Here is a 15,298-nt window from a genome sequence, read left to right as displayed (position 1 = left end):
CTATTTAAGCCCAAGGACTCTATAAATACAGTTTAAAGGCTCAGCATTACTAGCACCTTGCCAAAGCATTCAAATAAACAACTTGAAGATTGTTTAAAAGCTCTTGCAACAGAAATTGATCAATCACTAAGGCTTTCATTTACTTAGTGCAAATCAATACTCTTTGTTATCTCTTGCAAAGATAACTTCTCTTCCCCCTCCTCTGTTTGATTCTCAAACATTCAAACTCCACACAAATTGCAAAGCATACAAGAAAACAACTTGATTTTGTTTGAAGCTTTTGCAAATTGAAATTGATCAATGACTAAGGCTTTCATTACTTAGTGCAAATCAATACTCTCTGTTATCTCCAAGATAACTTCTTCTTCTTTCTTCTTCTGTTTGTTTCTCAAACATTCAAACTCCAAACATCTTGTAAAGTCTCATCTAGCTTTAGGGGTACTAAAATGTTAGTTTGAGCTGAAGGTGCAAAGTCTAAGTGGGTAACTTAGCAAGAAGAAAAGAAAGTCTCATCTAGCTTTAGAGGTGCTAAAGTGTTAGTTTGAGCTGAAGGTGCAAAGTCTAAGTGGGTAACTTAGCAAGAAGAAAAGAAAGTCTCATCTAGCTTTAGAGGTGATAAAGTGTTAGTTTGAGCAAAAGGTTGTAAAAGTCTAAGTGGTTAACTTAGCAACAAGGTGCAAGCCTGCTGAGGCTTAGAGAATACAGAGTTGTAAGTGTCCAGATGAACACAGATTGTAAGGTGCAGGATTTGTGAGGTTATCTCAAGCATCATAGTGGAAACTCTCACAAGAATGTGAGGAGAGGACTAGCCCACATTGGGTGAACCTCTATAAATCTCTGTGTGTTCTTTCTCTTCTCTTTACTCTTTTAAATTCAGTATACACTAAACACACACAGCACATTAACTTGATTAAAACTGTTTCTGCATAATCTGCACAAGGACGTCAGAACGTTCTGAAGTCAGAAAGTTAACTTAACTATTCCAAGTTTACACTTGAGAATCATTTTAAAAGTTGCAGGATAATTTTTAAAGGGTCACAATTCAAACCCCCCCTTTCTTGTGACTATTTTATCCACTTCAAACATCAGCATTAATAATCATTTATCATCATTTTATTATCATCATCAATCATAAACAAACATCATCATCAAAACATCATCATCAAATATAACAAACATCATCAACAGAGCATCATAAACATCAACAACAATAATCATTTATCATCTTATAATCATCATAAGACATCAGGTTCGACTTAACACATGACTCAACAACACGACTCAACTTTGACAATGCTACTCTTAACAACTTAACAACTTAAACCATCGTGAAACTTCTTGATATGCAAATGCATGTGGTACCATTCAACAACATAAATGAGCGTAATTAGGCTCTTCAACGTGTGAGCATAAAGCTGCCGGGCCTAAAGCCCCCAACGTAGTTTGAGCACAAAGGCTGCCGGGCCTAAAGCCCCCAACTTTAATGAGCACAAAGGCTGTCGGGCCTAAAGCCCCCAACTTTAATGAGTATGCAATGGACTCAATCTCTCGTACAACTTAGACAACAACGTGAACATCTTATACAACTCCATAATCATGGACGACTTCTTAAATTCTTGCAACTTAGACCGACTCATGCAACTTCAAGACTTTAACAATCAACAGCAGCAACCAACAACAATTACAGCATATAGCAGTGTTTAAAATAACATATCAACATTAAAGGAAATGAATCATAACAACTTATCATCATAAAGCATCATAAATAATTCTTATACATCATTACTACTAATCTCAGTCACTTTAACAGACTCCTGGAACTTCTGAAAGTATCCTAAACAACCCTCTTTCTTACTTCTAAGATCAACTCATGACTACACGTGCGAAAGGATCGCATCGGGACAATTTTGGGCAACTAACAGCCTAACTCGCAGTGGCGAGTAACTTTGGTCGCAACGGCGAGCAAAGCGTGCATTCTGGGATTCCTAAAGTCCTTGCTCGCAATGGCGAGCTATCCTGCTCGCAATGGCGAGCTTACAGGTCACTCGCAGTTGCGAGTTGTATTGCTCGCAGTGGCGAGCTCTGGTTCTTAGCTCGCAGTTGCGAGTGTTCTTGCTCGCAGTTGCGAGCGATGAATGTCAGTACGGCCAGAAACCTAAAAATTACAACTTTTCACCTATTTTCATGATTCTTTCATCCAAATAGCATCTAATCATCATCCTAGGCAATATCTAAGGTCTGTACACTTATTTTGCATCAATCTAACATCTTTCCATGGTTCAATCCTCAAAATCGGTCTTAAACCTAATTCCCAATTCTCACCAAAACTCAACCTAATCATGCTAAATTCATTTTTCAGAATCACACCCTTAATAGTATTGAAAGTTAGTCTCACCCTTACCTTGTTATTGCATAAAATCGACAGCCTCTCTCTTGTTCTCCTCTTGTTCTGACTTTTCTCCCCTTTTCTCCAAAAGCGTTTCACGTACGTTCAAAAACTTATTCTCTTAACCTATCCCTCTATTTATAACACTTGTTTTACTCTTCTCACCACTAACTTACTCACCCCACAACACAGCCCCCACTTCTTAATATTTTATTTTACTTTTCATACCTTATTTTATTTAATAATAAAATAAGTCACACCAGCATAATAACTTCACAAAATCATATACTTCACATAATTTATTTATAAATCATATAAATCACTCAACTTCATAAATCATATATTTCCCACATATAAATCATGTAAATCACTTAGATCATAAATCATATAAGCCTATATTTATAAATATATTCTAAACTTCACTTAATTAATTAAATAATTAAGACGGGCGTTACAATGGAGAATAGAGAGAACTATGAGAAGTGAGTGTCATCTGATCGACTGAGACTCTGATTATGTGACTGAAATGATTTATGGTTTGAGTTTGTTTTTATATAAAAGGGGGCAATAAAATGATTTTCTACATTCAGGACAAGTTTGGGTATGAATTCAGCGTGGGTATACCTATATCTCCGTTAATCATCCCGTACCCGTATTTTGAAATCGGGGAAAACTCAAACCGAGTCAAAGCGGGGAAAAAGCCATCAAATTGAGTTTGGTTCGGATGAGTACTCGCGGGTATGAGTTTTGTTGCCATGCCTAGATACAATACATAAAAAAAAAAAAATCAATTTAACTAATTATTATGTGACTGATTGTTGTCCCATGTATGATTTGTACAACAATATTGGTTAATGTCTAATTAATTAGAGAGTAATGTTTGTCTTGTGTTTTTTTTATAGTCATTCTTGGAAAGGATATAATGATTAATAATGAATAACGATTAAAAATAATAATTTTATAATATGACATTAAGATAAATCAAAAAATGTATGAAAATCATTTATACAAAAGAAATAATCTTGAAGATGTGTAAATTTATATAAAGTAGTTGTATTTCTCATAATAAATACTAACCCGTGTATAATTTATAAATGAGAAAGATTTTGTAACTCTCTCAAAGTTATCTTATTTGTGATCATTCAATTGGATATAATTGATTAAATTTAGATGTAACAATATGTATAAGTGAGAAATATTCCTATGCTTTTTTTTTTGTCAAAAATAATTCTTGTGCTTTTTTCTTTTTTATTTACTCTTTTTTTTTCACGTGTTTTTTTAAGTATTGGTTTAAAATGTTTTTCCTATATTTTTTATATTATTCATAAGTGAAATGTATTTATTAATGTTTTTTATTCGAAACACACGATGAGATAAAATCACATGTACGTCATAAAGTTTATTTTTAGTAAATGTAAATTAAATATATGACAAATTTGTTACGAATTAAAAAAAACAACATTCAATAATTTATAGATTTTTTTATCATGATAAAAATCACCTCTTTAAAAAAAATTAGGACCCGTTTTGTTACAAATTAAAATAAAATTGATTTTGATATCTATTAATTAAGAGAATTTATAAAAATAAATCATGATTTATTTTGTTTGGCTATTGTAACTAAAATCACATGTTTTTGTTACAAAATTAACTATAAAAAAATGGATTTTTTTTGTTACAAAATTATATCAAATTTAATAATTAGAGAAATATTAACTTTAATAATTAGAAAGAGATAATAGATTGTAAATTGCTTTTAACTCTTTAGATATTTAGAAGTTGAATTATAGAAAAATTTATTTTGATTGGGATTAAGATTAAGTTTGTTTGTTCTTTAAAAAAAGATTAAGTTAGAGTGTTATCAAGTGAGTTTGTTTTAATTTGTTTTTAAGAGAGAAAATATAGGGGGAGGTTGAAGCAAAAGACACAAAAGGATATAATTTTAATGACGACTCAAAAAATTAAGAAGGGGTAAGATTGTATTTTTGGTATACATTAAGTTTCATAATTAGAGAATATATATTAGGAAATAAAAGATTAAGTTTGTTTGTTATATAAAAAAAGATTAAGTTAGTGTGTTTTATCGAGTGAGTTTGTTTTAATTTGTTTTTAAAAAAAAAAAAATAGAGGGAGGTTGAAACAAAAGACACAAAAGAATATAATTTTGATGACGTGTCAAAAAATTAAAAAGGGTTAAGATTGTATTTTTTGTAGACATTAAGTTTCATAATTAATTAATAAAGAATAGATAAAGAATAGATTTGATTAAACGTCAAAAAAAATATTAAATTTGATTAAAAGGTTTAGAACAAAATCTACACTTAATTTACCACCGACCAATCAATTCCCAACAAAAATCCAACACAGTAAATGTAAAACATCGAACTAACAACACATGCCAACGTGTAAATAATCACTTTAACACGTAATCTGAATGAACCGTGACACTATATAACAACTTCTTCTTTTTTTCTCTTCTTAACTTCCATAATCACTTTTTCTTCAAACTTTCTTTCGTCTTTCTCTCTCTCTTTCAAACTTCAAAAACAAACACTTCCTTATAGTTACACTTCTCTCTCTCTAACCTAACTGTCACTGTTTCTCTCTCTCTCTCTCTCTCTCTCTAGGGTTTTGGAGTTCAAACTCCATCACTCTGAGAACCGTTCTGAAAAGCTTGTATAATTCTAGTAGGTAGGGTTTTTTTTTTTTTTTGAATTTTTAAATTTTTTTTGCTTTTTTTTCTTTCATTCTCATTGTGATCTAAGTTTGTTTTTGTTTTTACTTAGGTTTTGTTAATTTGTTTCAGGTTTGAAGTTTTTTGAAGAGGAATTTGGTGTTTGCATGGTTTGAGGTAGGTTTTGTGCAGTTTTATACTCTTGAACTTGTTCAATTTTGATGTTTGTTGAAGTTAGGATTTGAATGTTGACGTGAATTTTGATAATTTTGAACTGAAAATTAGTTAATTCTAGTTGTTGGGGTGATTTACGAGGGAAAAACAGAGAAATATGTGATTTTGTTGGGTGAAGGGTTAATTTGGGTAATTAAGTTTATTTGAGTTTTAGAGAAAACTAAGAATATCATATGAAGTATTTTTCATAAGGATTTAGTAATTTTTCTAGGAGAATTTTTTGGTACATAGGGTTTTGATGGGTACCGGTACCCTGTAAGGAAAATTAATTCAAAATTTAAAATTCAGTTAAAAATAATTAAATATAAAAAATAACACGGCATTAAATGATTGGATGATGAGTGCATGCTGGCATAATAATAGGATTGATAATATGAATTGGTGCAGGTAGAAAGATTATAGATACCGTCTTATGTAGGTGTGGTTATTTGAATTGTATTGTGGCGGGTGAATGTTACTTGGTGGTGTGTAATGACGATTTCTATGGACTTGAATGCCTCTCCTTTGCCGGAGGAAGATGAAGATCCTTTTGAGGGCCAGGTCGAAGAGTATAATGCTCCAAAAAAGGACCAGGTCGAAGAGTATATTGCGCCAGAAGAGCACATAGAAAGTGGAGCTGATATAGCTCGCCGGGTACCCTTTCTTCTCTATTCTTACTTTTTTTCTCCTTTTATGTTTGATACTGTGTGGTTTATGATCGAACATTATGGCGTAATTTGATCCATGTAGCCGACCCGGCTTAGTGGGATAAGGATTTGTTGTTGTTGTTTGTTTGATACTGTCATGATTGGTGATTTAAGTTGGATACCTTGGAACACTGTGATTGTAGTTTCTTATTTATTGCTTTTAGTGTTGTCAATTGTGGATTCCGGAAAACAGCGGTTGGTTCAAATTCCAACAGTGCTATAGCGCCGCTATTTCATGATATTTTTTGCTAAATACTGTATCATGTAACAACATCAATTTGTTCAAATTCCGTTATGCAATAGCACTATAGCCGCTATTTAACAACATTGATTGGTATGGTTATATATACTCCCTTTGTCCCAAATTGTATGACGTTTTGGGCATTTCACACATATTAAGAAATGTAATGAATATTGTATGAGAAAGAGATATTATGAGTTGTTTTACAAAATTGTCCGTAATAAATGATATGGGACAGATAAATGAAGGAATTGAAAGAAGAGAGAATAATAAATAGTTAAGGATATAATAGGAAAAGTAACATTAATATTTCATTGGTATTGTAAAGCGACATATAATTTGGGACAAATATTTTTTCTAAAATGACATACAATTTGGGACGGAGGGAGTAGTTATTTTCATAAGGTTTAGTTGGGAATCCAATTTCATTTTGATGGGTTATTTTTGTGGTTAACTTGACTGTATTTTGTTGTGCAAGGAGTTATGTTTTTTCCTCCAAAGCTATACATTTTCGTTCATTAACTCAATTGCTAAACTCCTGCTTTGTTTTAGGAACGTGAAGAAAGAAAGAAACGGTTGAAAAGAGAGCGTCCAGATGACAGGCCCGTGCAAGTATCACAGCCACCTGGATATGATAATTTTTTCCATAATAAGATCCTTAAATCATATGATGGAAGTAAGCTTCCTCCGGGTAAGGATTTCCTCCCTGGACAACTCGCTGCCTTGCTGGTGGTAATTGGTGATGTAGTTTCTTTTATATTTTGTCTCAACAATTTATTATTTTCAAATAACCAGTCTTTATTGAAATGGTAAACTGGATTGCTCTTTATACAATTCCATTTATCTTTGGGATATTTATTAGATTCCTCAGATGCTATTTGCTTTATTTATTCTTATTTTTTTATTTTTTTTAGTTATTCTAAAATTTGTTTTGGGTGAATAAAATTGGCTTGATATTTTGCCAAAGTTGCAAGCATTTTGTGTTCTTTTAGGGCTCTGAGTGGAGATTGAGTGATCCTATCAAATACATAATGCAGAGGATTTTCTATTTATAAATGCTGGTGGATAACTATTTTTTTATATTTCCTTAAGACATTTGATATATTTACTATTTAAATTATATTTACTATTTATTTTATGTGACAGATTAAGATTATTGTCAGTGTTAGTAAAACATGATTTTTAATTATCATTATATTATTTACATGCAGGTTGGTTGGATTGCCCTTCATCTGGCCAGGAAATTTTCGGCATGATACCTTCTAAGGTTCCATTGGGTGAATCCTTCACTGACGATATTTTACCTGGTAAAAGATACTCATTTAGACAAGTGATACATCAACAGAGAGTTTTAGGGAGAAAAGTAAGTAGAATGTGTTTTTTCTTCTTTTTCATATAAGTTTTAGTACGGTGGTGATCAATGAAAGGATTTCTAGATTCTTATGAAACAATGAAAGAAAAAAGGGAATTGCACGAACTAGTTATCAAAACAATTCTTCACTACTTGTCATGAGTTGCACAATCTATTTTGCACCCTTGGCTTGGTTCATTTGACTGCCTTTTTTACAATTTGTTACGTTGGCTTGCAGCTTGGTCTGGTCATTGATCTGACAAATACTTCTCGATACTATCCAGTATCAGATCTAAAGAAAGAGGGTATCAAGCATGTTAAGGTTTGTTGTGGACAACCTTCTCCCCAACCTTATGTTTTTTAAGTATATAGTATACCTTTATATAAGTGGGCTCCTTTTTCTTGTTCTTACATTTGAGCATCATGGTTGTGGTTTAGATCCAATGCAAGGGCCGCGGCTCAGTACCTGATAATTCATCTGTCAATCACTTTGTGTACGAGGTTGGTTTCTCTCTTAATAGTATTGTTCTAGTCTTTGAGTTATTTTGAAGAATATGGCATATATTTCTCTTTTTGGGGTAGGCTACTATTCTTTTATCTACATGAATAAACATCTACATCTCAGAAACATGCTCCAGTCATAGGGATTTGTGATATTTAAACCTATTTAATGCATTGATTTCATATTTATTTAGTTGCCCTGCTATCTTAACTTCATAGTGGAATAATATTATGTTCTATCTAATTAATATTAGTTGGTTTTATATCTTAATATTATATAGTTCTTTATTCTTCAATAATGTTTTATAATTTCATGCTCATATGCGAATGCGAGATGTGATTTTTGGTTTAACATTTTGATCAGAAATTGCTAACCGTATGATTATTTTCAATTCCAGGTTAGACAATTTTTATCGTGTCAAAAACACTCGAAGAAGTATATACTTGTTCATTGTACACATGGTCACAATCGTACAGGATATATGATTGTCAATTATCTAATGCGCACAATGTCAATGTCTGTTACTCAGGTCAGCATTGGAGGAACTGTAAGATTTCGAATCTCTGTGACATTGCACAAGTTCAGTATTTTTACTTGTTTGTTTTCCTTCTTTACAGGCGATAAAAATATTTTCTGATGCACGTCCTCCAGGAATCTATAAACCTGAGTATATTGATTCATTATATAAATTCTATCATGAAAAAAAGCCTGAAACGATAGTCTGTCCTGCTACTCCGGAGTGGAAGAGGGCTCCCGAACTTGTTGATCTCAATGGTGAAGCAGCTCCAGATAATGATGACGATGATGATGATGGAGTACCAGGTCCTCCGTTGCAAGTATGAATTTCATAGAAAGTGAATTCTGATATTTAGTTTTTTTTATGATATCTCGTATTATGAATAGGTTATCGATCTTCGTGTGTGTTTTCATGCGAATCTTGTTTCCATTTTCCTATTAGTTCTAACACATGGTTTGGGTTTAGGGGGCCAACTGGAAGATTTATTTATTTTCGCACGCAGTAAAAGCTGTAAAGCATAACATTCTAAAAACTTTCTTTGGGAGAGGTGGGGTACCATTGTTACGTACATCATACAGCTTGAGTTCAAAAACAGTGGTCTAATTGTTTCTACCTTGTAGGGTGGCAATTTTCCTTTGGAATAATATGGTCTGGATGTATGTGCGTAACAATGGTGACCCCCTTCGGCTTGAGCGGATTGTATTGATTTTTCTAGATTTTGGAAAAAATAACGGGCCAAAATTTGTTGGCAGTGTGCTCATTTTTGTAATACTTTGAAGTACTTGATTGGATTAGAGTAAAAGTGGGACTCTACCTCTATAGATATGCTATGGGACATGGTCGTGTTTGCGGCAATTCATTCTCACTTATCTTTTGCTCATGACTTTTTCAAGGGATGTTTCTATTTCCTTAGCACATTCTTGAACCTAGTTGTTAATTGGTTTTGTACTTAGGATCTAACAGTGTTTGATAAACTGAGAAATTCTGATTCATTGCTGAATATTGAAACTGAATATGAGTTCTCATATTGGGTTTTGAGACGACCCATATATATAGAACACGAGTCATAGCAGACTCTAACCAACTACATCTACCTATGACAGCTGGCCACCGACAGCTTAACACTAACAGAATAGAGAAATAGTCCGGTACAGTAGAGACTATGTAAGGCCTCGAGAAAAACTAAACAGTTACATGCTTATACTCTTATCGAATCATTTTTCCTGATGGTAATTAAATCTTTATGTCTTTCCTATTTTCTTAGGAGAACCATGAGATTGACACAATAATGACAAACGATGATGTTTTGGGAGATGAGATACCTAATGATCAGCAAGATGCATTTCGGCAGTTCTGCTTTCAGATACTCAAATTGGGGGCTGGGGTAAGCCTTTTAAATATCTGCCTTTGATGTGTGAGATTAGTATTTGGATCTTTTTGTGATGACAAGTGGCAACTCAGTGATGTAATTAAAATGTTTTCAGTTTTATTAGCTTCACTACTTGTTTGTTAAGGGCCCGTTTGGATTAGCTTATTTTAGAGCTTATATAAAACAGCTTATGCAAATAGAAAAGTTTTTAAGGTAGTTTATGAAAAAACAGTTTATGAAGATACAATTTTCGTTAGGGAGAGCTTATAAAATAAAATAAAAACCTATTTATTTACATAAGCTATTTTTCATAAGCTCAAACCAAACGGGACCTAAATTGCATAGCAAAAATTAAATTGGTGGGGATGTATTCTGCAGGTTGTTGGTACTTATTTATGTTTGCCTTATTGTTGGTTACAATTGTGCGCTTAGACATGGCATTATATGTTTGTCAAATGTTTGTTATTCCATGTTTGTAGAGGTTTTAATGCATGTTTTACTCAAGAATGTTATTTCGAGCCAGAATTTTGCGATTCATGGTTGCTTTACCTTTACTGGGAGCCTCTGTAACCATATTGCGAAATCAATAAGATTTTCTCTAAGTTGGAAAATTCATTTTTTTTTTCAAGGTGTTTGGCCAAAAATTTGTTTAGGTGATAGCAGATGCAAAAAATCTACTGTAAACATGAAGCAAAAATCAGTGCTTCTCCTAGGAAGCAAAATTGTATACAGAAAATTGTTGAATAAATTAGATACCCAGACTATTGTTGAATTTTGTGTTTGATTTCATATATGTTAACCTTAACTTCTGATAACATGGTTTTGCTTTGTTTTGCCCCCTTCTTTTTAAATTTTTATTTTTCTTAGCTGCTGATTCTCCCCCTTTACCTTATTAATGTATCTCTAATGCATTTTATTAATTTCTGAATGTGCAGGCCAGAGGACACATGCAATTTCCAGGGTCACACCCAGTTTCGTTAGACAGGTCCAACTTATCTGAGCCATTAACATGCTATATATTGATATATTATATTAACAAAGTGGCAAACCTAAGACTGCAGTTACTTTGTAAAACATTTTCTATTTTCATTTTTTATTATTTGTTTTTACCGACTAACAAAGAGATAATAGACTCTTGAAATGAACAACTGTGTGCATTTTTTGAAAACAATGAAAATACCAAAATAATTGTTTTCATTATTTCCAGAAATACATTATCCCTAGCTAGCATTCCATCTTCTCTTCTTCAGAATGAATGGTTCATTTCAAGAGTCTCATATCTTGTCTCTTACAGATATAGTCTTAGTGCCAAAAAGATTTCTGTTGTGATTATACTAATTATTGAAATTTTTGTATATTATATTAATATTTAAATCTCTTTCTAAACTTGTCATTTACTTTTGTGCTTCCATAGTTCAGTAAATGTAGTAATTAAATTTCTTTATTGATTTAGCCTTTTTATCCATAGTATGTTAAATTTTGTTGCTTTGCAAGCAGGGAAAATTTACAGCTGCTACGCCAGCGTTACTACTATGCAACATGGAAAGCTGATGGAACAAGATATATGATGCTAATAACTATGGATGGATGCTTCTTGATTGATAGAAACTTCAATTTTAGAAGGATTCAAATGAGGTTTCCATGCAGGGTTGCAAATGATGTATGTGTGGTATACTGCTAATACTGTTAATTTAAAGTGGAATTAAAGTGGAAGCTTCTGAATATGTGGTATACTGCTAATACACTTATATTTTGGCTTTCAAGGGCTTGGCAGAGAAGACTCACCACTTCACATTACTTGATGGGGAGATGATTATTGATACAGTGCCAAATTCAAAAAAGCAGGCAAGGAGATACCTAATATATGATCTGATGGCGGTCAACTGCGTGTCTGTGATAGAGGTTTGATTTATCTGTAACTGTAGAATACAATACTTGCTGTTCTCATTTTGGTTTCGAATAAAGTTGTTCATAATCATGCCCTTAGGTGTAATTTTATTTGCATAGTGTAAAAATACTGAAATTATTGCAACCTTTTTTTCTTATTTTCAATTTCTCGTTGCTAACTAAGCAAATGCAACCCTGTTTTTCTAGACAGCATACCAGCTGTTTCTTTTATGACCTTACATAGCAGTTTCTTCTTTTTAATTTAGTTTATTTTCTATGGAAGCAATATAGCTATTGTTTCTATAGTGGCTTCAAGATCAATACACTTTTCATCTTCTTATCTTTTTTTTTTTTATCCATTTACTTTGCTTTCTGTTTGCATTATTCTCTGTTAATCACCCAAAGTTCCTGTCAACTTAGCTGATTGTGTGAACTTGTTGGCTAGACATTATGATATACAAAAGTAGGGATTTAGTCCTTTAGTTGAGGGCTGGCTAGCATCAGATACGAATACACGATGATGATATTTTAATAATAGTATTTCACACATTAAAGTGAGAGAGGGAAATCCAGTGTGGAGAAAGATAGAGATGTAAAATGCTATCATGTCCTCTCTATGTATCGCGCTTCTGGATTTGTGTATTTTAAATAGACCATGCTGTGGTGTGCTTTAGTTATATTTTCTTAAAAGATTAAATATCCTGAAATCAATTTTATTTTTGGTTGATAAAATCAAATGTTTGTATAGTTTTTCTTCTAATTTTATCGTCGATAATCTATGCTTGTTTTCCTTATTAACAAATTTATGGTTAATCTGGTACAAACTTGGAGCAGCGGCCTTTCTGTGAGCGGTGGAAGATGCTTGAGAAAGAAGTGATTGAACCCAGGAATCATGAACGGTACCATCGCAAACATCCTTACTATATATATGACATGGAGCCTTTCAGGGTATGCATTTCTGACCTGAAATTGAGCATACAGCTTGAGCTTTATTTTTCACCTGGTAGTTGGTTATTGATATATATCTGAAATGATTAGGTGAGGAGGAAAGATTTTTGGTTGCTCTCTGCTGTGACAAAACTTTTGAATGAATTCATTCCGAAGCTCTCACACGACGCAGATGGTCTCATATTTCAGGTGGGTAATGAGTATAGATCATTTTCTTTTCTACTGAATATTGATGAGATTATCTCTTCTGACCTGTGAGTAACTTGCTTCTGGTCTAATGCCAAGCTGGCTAGTAACCAATATTTCAATCATGTGGCTTTTAGTCTTTAAGGTATTTTTCCCCCATTGGTTCTCTATCACCTCAAGGTCTACATACTGCTTCATCTTATTTAGCATGAGAATGGATATTCTTGTACCTTCTATAGCAATCTTAATATCATGTCCAGTCCAGTAAAAGAGACATCATATATAGCCTAGCGTATAGAGGATCAATGTCACCTAGACTAGCTTAGAGTCTGGATACATTGGTCCATTCATTTATGTCCTCTCCTTACCACATAGTATTTCCTTTTTCTTTCCCTCGTATTACTGAAGTGAATGGAGGTTGTTACTAACAATGTTTACGATCAGGGATGGGACGATCCTTATGTACCTCGTACTCATGAAGGTCTCTTAAAGTGGAAATATGCTGCTCTGAATTCAGTTGATTTTCTCTTTGAGGTGATATTTTTTAACTTATTACACATGTTATTGAATATTTCTTGTTCCACTTATCATTTAGTCACTTCTAGTTTGTTGCCGGTGCATCCAACTAATATCTAGCTGTTTGTGTTTGACAGATTGTTGCTGATCGTCAGCTACTTTTTCTCTATGAACGTGGAAAAAAGAAACTCATGGAAGGGTTCATTGTTGCATTTGAAGGTCAGGAAGATTTTTTTATTTCATTACACCTGTCCAACTCATTCAGTTTATTTTGTTAGTTATTTGAATATCTACAATGTATGTTTGGAATATCAGGGTATATCTGAGATTATTGCATCAGTGGGCCTGTACTTGGGCTAGTAATATTATGCTAAACTTTACCTAAATTTTCTATATGAATAAATAAATAGGACGATTGGTTATTTCGTATTTAGTAATGAATTATTACACTGCGTATAAATATGATAGAATATTCTTTGAAGTTTTTATTCCCTCGTCCACCCTCCTCTTTCCCCTACCTAAATACTATAACTTCAACTAATAATGGGATTTCATGCTTCATTTTTATTTTTTTAAAATTTAAAGCATTTTTGCTTCAGTTTTTTGAAATTAAAAGCATTCTTGCTTCATTATAGAATAGGAAATTCTACTATGTCTAGTCAGGTCGTGGCTTCATTTGTTTCTCAGTACTTACAGGTTCACATGCTTATTTGGTCTCGAGATTGGTGATTTTCTAATCACTAATTTCTAGCACCCACCAGAAAGTTGGGTATGGGAATTGGCGTCTAAGTTTGTTTGCAATGATGTTTCAGCAACACTTGTGCGCGCATGATGTTGTCATGTTTACGTTTTGAAGTCTGTAGCTTTTCCTGTTTTTTTAGTTGCATTCGGTTCAATTCAAATGCTTAATGAAAATCTAAAATCTGCAGAAGGTTCAGACCCCATGCTTTATTCTGGAAAGATCATCGAGTGTGCTTGGGATGGTGATAGAAATGAATGGATATTCAAGCGAGTCAGAACAGATAAGTCAACTCCCAATGACTTAAATACTTACAAGAAGGTCCTTTACCAACTCCTTTGATTTTGAATTTCCTTTTTCTCTCTGATTTTGTATATCGTTATAGCTATTTGCTCAATATGTTGCAGGTGATGCGAAGCATAAAAGACAATATCACCGAGGATGTCCTGTTGACTGAAATAAACGAGATAATCCGCCTTCCCATGTATGCCGACAGGATAAGAATCGATAGCAAAGGACATCATGTAGCTAGGCGAAAGTAATCAGTGAGGAACTCATGGTCTGTAAAGCTTTCACTGGTGGGAGAGAATCATATGTTGAAAGCTAGATCAAAGGGATCTACTGATGGTCTACAAATGAACATCATCCAACGGTTCATCATATCATGTAATTAGGTAGTAATTAGTTAATGCAGTAACCGACACTGCTCAAATTCAGGCCTGAAACCATTTCTTGTGGTTATCTAGATGAATAGTTAGGTTTAGGATCTCAATGTATATTACCCTTATAATTTTCTTTGTTAAGTAGTGATTACAAATTGTTGAAAGGGTAGTTTTTTACTAGATTCAAGTTTCATTACATTGGTTAGAATATTCCCTGTATGTGAATATTAATCTGGGAAAGTACTTATTAGCATTTCATTAACTCCAATGTATAAGTTATTCTGCATTTACCTCCTTAGTGGAAGCTATGTTGGGATGAACTTATCTAGTTATTACAACGTATTATTCTCAAGCAGCTGGTTTATGAGTATCAAAGGTTCAAGATCTTCTCCATTTTACA

At 33.1% G+C, this 15,298-nt stretch overlaps 1 protein-coding gene across 2 annotated transcripts; it reads left to right on the top strand.

Annotated features, from left to right (window-relative positions):
- The first annotated feature begins 4,866 nt into the window (after nt 1-4,866).
- On the top strand, nt 4,867-15,218 carry LOC146907886 (uncharacterized). 2 transcript variants are annotated; one of them, XM_085724448.1, is made up of 19 exons: nt 4,867-5,077; nt 5,193-5,241; nt 5,686-5,927; nt 6,774-6,912; nt 7,433-7,584; nt 7,811-7,894; nt 8,011-8,073; nt 8,472-8,603; nt 8,692-8,910; nt 9,856-9,975; nt 10,896-10,945; nt 11,458-11,620; nt 11,725-11,862; nt 12,682-12,795; nt 12,886-12,984; nt 13,426-13,515; nt 13,635-13,716; nt 14,427-14,557; nt 14,644-15,218. In XM_085724448.1, exons 3-19 carry the CDS (start codon nt 5,766-5,768, stop codon nt 14,776-14,778), a joined length of 2,073 nt encoding a protein of 690 aa, XP_085580574.1. In that variant the 5' UTR covers nt 4,867-5,077; nt 5,193-5,241; nt 5,686-5,765; the 3' UTR covers nt 14,779-15,218. The 2 variants fall into 2 exon arrangements, with proteins under 2 accessions (XP_085580574.1, XP_085580575.1); XM_085724449.1 differs by having other exon boundaries at nt 5,173-5,241.
- Nucleotides 15,219-15,298: the final 80 nt, after the last annotated feature.

Source organism: Medicago sativa, chromosome 7 (assembly GCF_051527215.1).
Source record: "Medicago sativa cultivar Bolivia chromosome 7, Bolivia_mono, whole genome shotgun sequence".
NCBI lineage: Eukaryota > Viridiplantae > Streptophyta > Magnoliopsida > Fabales > Fabaceae > Medicago > Medicago sativa.
This window is presented reverse-complemented; position numbering and strand designations above follow the sequence as displayed.

Coding starts and splice junctions, on each gene's coding strand:
- LOC146907886 (XM_085724448.1), top strand. CDS start 5,766: ATGACGATTTCTATGGACTTGAATGCCTCTCCTTTGCCGGAGGAAGAT. Junction 8,074..8,471: donor TCAATCACTTTGTGTACGAG/GTTGGTTTCTCT, acceptor TTTCAATTCCAG/GTTAGACAATTTTTATCGTG. Junction 9,976..10,895: donor TACTCAAATTGGGGGCTGGG/GTAAGCCTTTTA, acceptor CTGAATGTGCAG/GCCAGAGGACACATGCAATT.